Here is a 7,594-nt window from a genome sequence, read left to right on the forward strand (position 1 = left end):
ACAATGGAAAATCTACAACTAGAATCTAGAACAAAGACTTGTATTGCACCACATCATGCACGCTTCTCTTGCCTGGCCGGAAACAAATGACACCCACAATGCACGTCGCCTTCTCATTCTCAACCTCTAGCCTCACCGGCCTCCAGTAGGCTTGCAGCCTCGGCCTCATCATCCTCCTCCTCGTCGTCATCGTCACTCTGCTCGACAGCTTCGCCCTCGGCTGCCCCTCCGGGCTTCCGTCTCTTGACGAAATCCTGCTTATGGGCTTCGGCGAGCATCTTGGAGAATGACCGCGCGGTAATCGTGTCTGCGCGCCGTCGCAAAGCGCCCAGTGTCGACGCGACGGCCGTAGAACTAGCCGTCTCCGGCGCCAGCTCGGGCCTGCGCTGGTCAGTCGTCAACACAGGCGACGTCTCCTCACTGATGCGGTCCATGAGCGGCTCGATGCGATACGGCAGCGGGACGTCACGGGATGCCTTGTACTGGGCGACATTGGCGCAGTGTTCATTCTCGACACGGAAGAGAGCCCACATGCCGCGGCGGAGGACCTCGACAAACGACACGACGAAGGCGACCAGGGTCGAGTGCTGGAGGTCGTGGGTGAAGATGGCGTAGAAGATCCACGCGAAACGGAGCACGGGGTCGACAACCATGATGAAGTAGTACGGCCAGCGGCGTTTGAGGGCCAGGATGTCGCGCAGCGCAAAGTGCCGTGCGTCGGCTTGCAACAGAGAAAAGTCCATGAAGACATCCCATATGGCTTTGGCTGCGGTTAGCCCCACGGGTCCTCTTGGAAAAGAGAAGGTCGTGACTGCGGCGCGACTTACAAACGTAGATACTGTTGAGGATCGAAAATGTGATGAAGAGGGCTAGGTTCGAATTGGTACCGTCTATGCGGTATAGTGAGAGCATCACGGTAGATATAATGGTCATGGTGTACTTGCCGCCGTTGACGAGATGGGGGAACACGTTGCGAGTGTCCCTGTATCGGCGAACGCATTGGAGCAAACGCCAGATGGGCGGCAGCGCCATGAGGAATCCCAAGAGCCGGGAATGGTTCGAGTTGCACTGTGGAGGGTCGTCCCATTTGTTGGCGTATAGACAGAAGAATAGTTCAATGTTCTGGGCTTGTTAGCAGAGTCGTCGTCGAGATAGGGGTGGGAATGCGTACGGCCATGGAGTATGTCAATGAGCAATACAAATCCCCGAGAAAAAAGTCCCGGAACTCAACCGGGTAGAGCCCAGCTAGCAAAAGCCGCCACTGCCACGAGTCAGCTCGGGAATCTCACCGCGCTTGGCTGCTTGCACAACTTACATGAGCATAGACAAACCATGAGCGGCTCCTGTGTCTCAACGCGGGTCCAGGGAAAAATATAATGACAGCCGTAATCACAATCAGGAATACGGGATAGTAAATATACAGCCAGTCCGGACCGTATCGGCTAAAGTTGATCCATATGAAGATACCGAATAGGAGCAGAAAGAAGCTTGGAAACTCTGCCAGTCGCCGCCAGTCAAGTACGCTTCGCTGGTCAAACTCGAAGATAAAGCGGTAGTTGATCTTTTGTTTGGACCATACAAAACAATTGATGCAAAACGAGGAGAACATGAAGAGCATCAGAAAGTATCCTGCGTATAACTGCAAGAGGTAGCTGGTTTGCACCGCGATGATGGGGTCATTGTCAAAGAGCAATTGTGAGCCGAATACGAGGCCCTCGATGGTGAAAAGGAGTCCGGTACCAATGAGAAATCCATTGAGGAATGAGCTTCCGGATTGGCTTCTTGGGCGCTTGGACATACTTCGAAGTTTGCCAACTGCAAGTTTGTGGTTGCCGCGTTCAAAGTACCTCGCATACAAGTCTTCGACTGCCTTGATGTGCCCTTCAAGAGTGTCACTGTTGACAAACCAGGCCGTGTTGACCTTTTCATTCATGTAACGCAACGTCGGTCGAGCATTGACAGCCTTGTCAAACTTCTTGTTGAGCTTGCGAAACGCAGTACGATTCAAAAGTGCATACGACTTGAGGAGTTCCAGCCCCCGATAGAACTCTTGCAGCGCCAATTTTAACTTGCGCTTGGCTGTTCGATATGACACGTCTTCCTTTTGCCGCCGTCTGCTGTAGTCTCTCGTTGCATCACCGGCCGATAGGCTGAGTGGGAGGATTGGTGTGTTGGGCATGTTTCGAAGAGCCTCAGAGTTGGGTCCCGGTGGGAAGATCTTAGCCTTGAGCGGTTGAACCCATCCATTGAGGCTGTCCTTGGAATTCTCCGTGTCGGTGTAGTGGCCGTTATCGGGGTTGTTGTCCTGATTTGAGGCCATTTCGTGAATGCGTCGGTTTCGCATTTCGTGGAGCTGTTCTCGTAATAAAGTGAGCCGTTGCCCAGCTTGATCCTCCTTGAGCTTGTAAAAAGACTCGACTTTTTCCAATTCCGAGTCCAGAAATTCATAAAACTCTCTTTCCCTCTCTCGCACCAGGTCAAAGTCGTGGGCGGCACCACCATCCATGCCCGGCGCGTCTCGTTTTATTGGGCCATGTGCATTCGAGAGAATCCGCCTTAATTGTGACGGAGACTCGGACAAGGCGCCTCCAATAACTGACTGTCGTCGTACCAGGGGAGACAGTATGGGTAGGTCGGTCTTTGGAGACGCAGGTCCGGCGGCTGTTGAAGAAGCCCGTCGCTGCAGGGAGACCTTGTCGTGGCTCTTGACGGTCTCGGTCGGTCCCGAGAGTCCCGGATAGTCGGATGCGTTGAGGGCGGGTGCCGGTAATGCAAAGTCACCACTGGCCTTGCTCTCATATTTCAGCAATGGGCTATGATTTGGCGGCGTCGGCACAAAGCTCCCATAGTGCAGATCGTTGCCCTCGCTTGTTAATACTTCGCCTTCGTTTGCATGAGCAGCAATTGACATGGGATGTGATCTAGGAGCGGCCAATTCATTGTTTCCGTCTGGACTCCGACGAGTCGGACAAGACGTAGAGGTGGGCAAGAGTGATGCTCGGTCATGATTGCTCGGTCGAAAGAAGGGCGGAGTACGATTCGAAGACGGCTTTGGCGTCCTATTCATTGCTCGCGAGACGGCTTTCACGCACTTCTTGCCAGCCTTGTAGTTGAGATATTTGATGCGCCACTCTAGAAGGGCCACAAAGAATAGAATAAAAACAGTCAGCCTCAACAGCCTCGTTCCTCAGCATGGGCACACGCCGTTCCATGCTTTGCCAAGTCAATTGAAGATGGCCAAGCAGCTCACGTCTCGAATTGAGCGGTGCGGACGGTACAAGTAAAAAGCACATTGTTGGCAGAGTGGGAAAATCTTACCTGGGACAGCATCTCTCTCGAGCTCCTTGGCAAACTTCATGGCCGGGGTTTCAGCTGCAGCGCAGCCCTCAACTGATGCTGGTGCATGTGCGGGAGCGTCGAGTTCAAGGACCAAAAGTCTTGGATAGTTGCGGAATGGAGGATAAGGCTATTATTGTTCGTGCTTGCCTGGCACATCACATCCGACACGGATCAAGGGCGATCTCGGCACACCGGCCAAGGCGTGTAAGATCTTATGAAGCTGATAATGGTATTTACCGTCGAGGCGGCCACGAGCCGGCATGGTGATGATGAAAGTAGAACGAGGCCTCTCAGACACCGACGCACCGATTTAGAAGTGGTGGTCTCGATTGATGAGGTCAAGTCAAGGCGGCTAATCAGCTTGCACCCAAGTGGCTAAAATGGCATGGGCGGGGCGGCGCTGGCGGTCGTGCATAACTCGTGCCCAACCAAATCTACTGTCCTCCAGTCGCGCCCCACCATCAAAAAAATTTAAGAGAAAAAAAAAATCAATTCCGATCATCGGATAAATCCAAGATGTGTTGCATTCAGCCACCCGCTGCCTGGCCCGTTCCCCGTTCCCCGTTTCCCGTTTTGCCTGCCACACCGTTCGGCAGGGTATTCCATCGAGGCAACAAATCCAAATTCGGACTCGATTTATCGTCTCCTCCCCAGCACTGACTGCCCAGCTATCCCGACTCTTCCGCCAATTTTGTGTGCCTGGCCTGGGCATGCAGGTCGTTAATCACTTTCCTTCAAACACCATGCCCACGGACCGCCATGTTTGCTTGTTGCTCCATCGTCCTTGACAGCTCAGCAACCGTGCGTCACGCTCGATATGATTAATTTCGGTAACGTGGATTTCTGTAGCGTGCTAGTTTTTCCATCCTCGTGACCATGTTCGCCCGTTCTCCAAATTGTTCATTCTGATGCCCGATTTACGTCATGGTCATTGAGGACTGACCCCCAAACCTGACGGTGCCGGAGTAGCGGCCAAACAGCCGGCGTTGCTATTGAAAATGGACAAGCCCCCTTGATTGGGTCGAGTTTCGTTCTGCAGCGGGTCCGTCTCGAATATAGCCACGAGACATTAGCTACCCTACACATGCGAACAGGAACCGTCGCAGCGGACCGCAAGCATCGAGGCGCAAAGGCTGATGGCGATGCCCACCAAGTATGACAGGACCGTCAGCATCGAGCATCTCGTCTACTCCTGTGACACTGCACCGATCGCGCTGTCGACAGACTGAACCACTGCCAGCCAACACCATGTCAAGATCTTGCCGGCACCAAGGCAAAGGAAACATCACATCAACCAACCGGACGACAGACGTGGGCACCTCACCGCTCCTACAAACCAACATGTTGGGACACAGGTCCATCTGCGAAGCACTAAATCGCCGCGGCGACGTGTAAACTTCAACTTGCGAAATCGTAAAAAAAAAGGGTTATTCCCCTGCGCAGGCCGTCATCAGCTTCCGCCAGCACAAGTCCGTGTGTGCAAGACCACGACGGCGTTGAGCCGCGCAGCCAAGCTCAGCACCCAGCATTGTTGCCAGAAACGGACATGCCGGCGTCGTGGACTCGGCGACGGCGGATAGTTTGACGCACAAGGGGCGGGGGAATCAACGGATCAACGGCACGACCAAAGCCAGACATGGCCAGCCGGCATGGACCTGGATACCAGGGACGAACCACTGCACCGCACACCACGGGCCGGAAGCGACAAGATATTCACGCCATACTCGATGTACTCTGCAATGCCGGCTACGTGCATCATCTCTTCAGCCGGGCTGTACACTCGAGCGGCTGCGAAAATCGTCAACGAGCGCTTGATACAACCCCCCCCCCCCCCAAAACATTCGGCCAGGACGAAGCAGGGGTTGACTCTGACAGACGGCACGGCCGGAAACTCTGCCACAAACGCAGCAGTATAGACACACAGATACCCAGGGAATCACGTCCACAGCCGGGCTTGCAGATTCATACCACACTGCCTATTATCAGGCCGCAGGCTGTTTCGCATGCTCCGCGTTTGTGGCGCTCGTGGAGCTCCTACCGCGCCTAGGTATGTGATGTCAAGACGCGCGGTAACGGGGCACGCAATGAATACTTGCGGGCTACGGAGTACCAAGGGAATGGATCTGCCGAAGGCTTCAACGTCTCGGGTATCGCCTCGCCAGCACAGCCTCTTTACATGGTGAGTTTGATCCCTTCGGCTCTACATGGGTACAACGGGAGGGGAAAAGCCCAGGTTGAGCCCGCCCATGCGTGGTCTCGCGCCTCCAGACCCTTGAGACGTCGGTGGATATGAGAATAAATAGGCGGACGTAGAGCAGCGTCGCTGCTTGGAGTACACACACACGGTCAACAAACCACATGTACATTGGGGTTGTATTCCGTCTTGGTGTTGTTGTGCGCACACGGCAATAACTTGAGTGCCAGGTTAGTTTCCCCCGGATCTCACCCCGGCAGGGAGCACCATCACAGTCATATCAGTGAGGGGCCGACGGCAATGCCGCGACTTTCATGCAGCCTGGTTGCAGTCCAGTTTTGCTGGGGAACAGCCATCATCGTCGTGGCAAGGGAGAGCTTGCACCCTTCTACAATCAACGTTCCTTCAAGCAACACCAGCTGTTTAGGTACGGATCATGACCGTCGCACATCACATCACAGCCTTCAGTGCATGGCATGGCATGGCATCACATGGCATGACAGATCAGCGTCGCAGGGATCAAAGCAGTGTCGTGCGGTATGAGTTGCACATCCCGCTAAGCACAGGAGGCAAAAGGCGACAGCATCGGAAATAGGTCATCCAGTTTCCGTGATTGGGAGTTCCCGTCACGCACGCAAGTCGAGCGTCCAAGATACAAATGCGGCCTTGCTGAGTCCATACCGGACCCAACGCGGCACGGCTGTCTTTGGGCCGGTCACCATCCAAATCAAGTTACCTCTGCTTTTCGGCAACCAATCTTGGCATCGTCTGGATGATACCGCATTAGCCAAGCCGTTTGGAACGCATCCTATCACGGGCAGCGATGCCACTTGCCAGACTGCGGAGCGCCCGAGGCAGGTTCATGACAAGGTCATGCTAAGACGACAGAGTTGGTCTGTCCGCAGGAGCAAGGGCAGCGGCGGACAAGTCGGACATTGAGCAACTGGAAAAGCGGTTTCATCCATGGCAGGGAGCATCGTGGGTGGGACTTATGCTTCTCGGAAAGTCCTTGATACATGGTTACGTATCACTTGTGCGTAGGGGTTTCCCAGGCCTCTTGCGGCGATAATTCCCGACATGAATGTGGAGGAGGTTTGCAGGGAGGTTTGCAGGGCGAACCACAGATGTCTGATGCTCAAGGGCCCTACACTTCAATTTGATGCAGCGAGTTGCCAGACATAGATTGCAGATGCCAATGAAAGAAGGCGTAAACGCTTGCGCAGGCAAGGCAACATCTTGTGTGTCTGCATTGGACATTAACCCCTTGTCCAATATCGCCTCGACACTGCACTGCACCTCTGTGGTTTCACCGGTCCATCTTGTCCGGCTTGTTTGTCCGCTTGCCAGTGACGGTTTGATAAGGCTCATTTTCTTCCTGCGGTGTTGAAGCCCGTCTTGGCCGTCAAGGTCAAGCAAGAGAAACTCGGCCCCACTTGGGTGTTTCTTGTTACCTACGCTGAGACGATGGCTTTCACCCTTCCACCTCACAGCCAATCACAGGCGGCTCACACCGCATGAGCCAACTATAAACTCGGCAGTCATCAACGCTTCGGCAGCCTGACGACACAATACAGCAGTACAGTGCGGAAGGGAGCTGGATGATGCGTAAGTGTGTTTTTCTGTCCAGTTCACATCATCGCTTGCAGGAACAGATAACCAGGCCGTCGGCTGGCACAGCTCGGTCGCCCGAAAATGCCGTGGACCACGGATGGAGATTTCGAGGAGCATTCCAGACTCGAAAATTGGCAGGACCACGGAGATGGCTATGTCCTGGACCCACAAAGTTTGGTGTACTCCGTATGCGAAATGCGATACCAAGCGTCTTTACTGGTAGATGTCCGGTGTCAGTTGTGAGTGGAGCGACCGGCCACGCCAAGGTTTGCAGCACATATCGCTCAATAGTATCCGTAAGTAGTTACTTGGATTGCGCCATGGCTCTGTGGCGGCGGCGCCAGTGCCCGGCGAAGGTTGTCTCACCATCACTTAGTCATCTGGGCGTGATCTCTCTGAAATCGCCTATCCAGGACCGAGTACGGCCATGGCGTTGGCGTTTCTCTGGAC

General features: G+C 54.3%; 1 protein-coding gene across 1 annotated transcript; it reads right to left on the reverse strand.

The window, feature by feature from the left end:
• Positions 1-119: 119 nt before the first annotated feature.
• On the reverse strand, positions 120-2,911 carry MAM_00437 (exs; the record flags this gene model as incomplete). Its single annotated transcript, XM_040819236.1, has 3 exons — positions 120-760; positions 828-1,122; positions 1,316-2,911. 3 exons carry the CDS (start codon positions 2,909-2,911, stop codon positions 120-122), a joined length of 2,532 nt encoding a protein of 843 aa, XP_040682501.1.
• Between the last annotated feature and the right edge of the window lie 4,683 nt (positions 2,912-7,594).

The sequence above is a fragment of the Metarhizium album genome (genome assembly GCF_000804445.1).
Source record: "Metarhizium album ARSEF 1941 chromosome Unknown scaffold_1, whole genome shotgun sequence".
Lineage (NCBI taxonomy): Eukaryota > Fungi > Ascomycota > Sordariomycetes > Hypocreales > Clavicipitaceae > Metarhizium > Metarhizium album.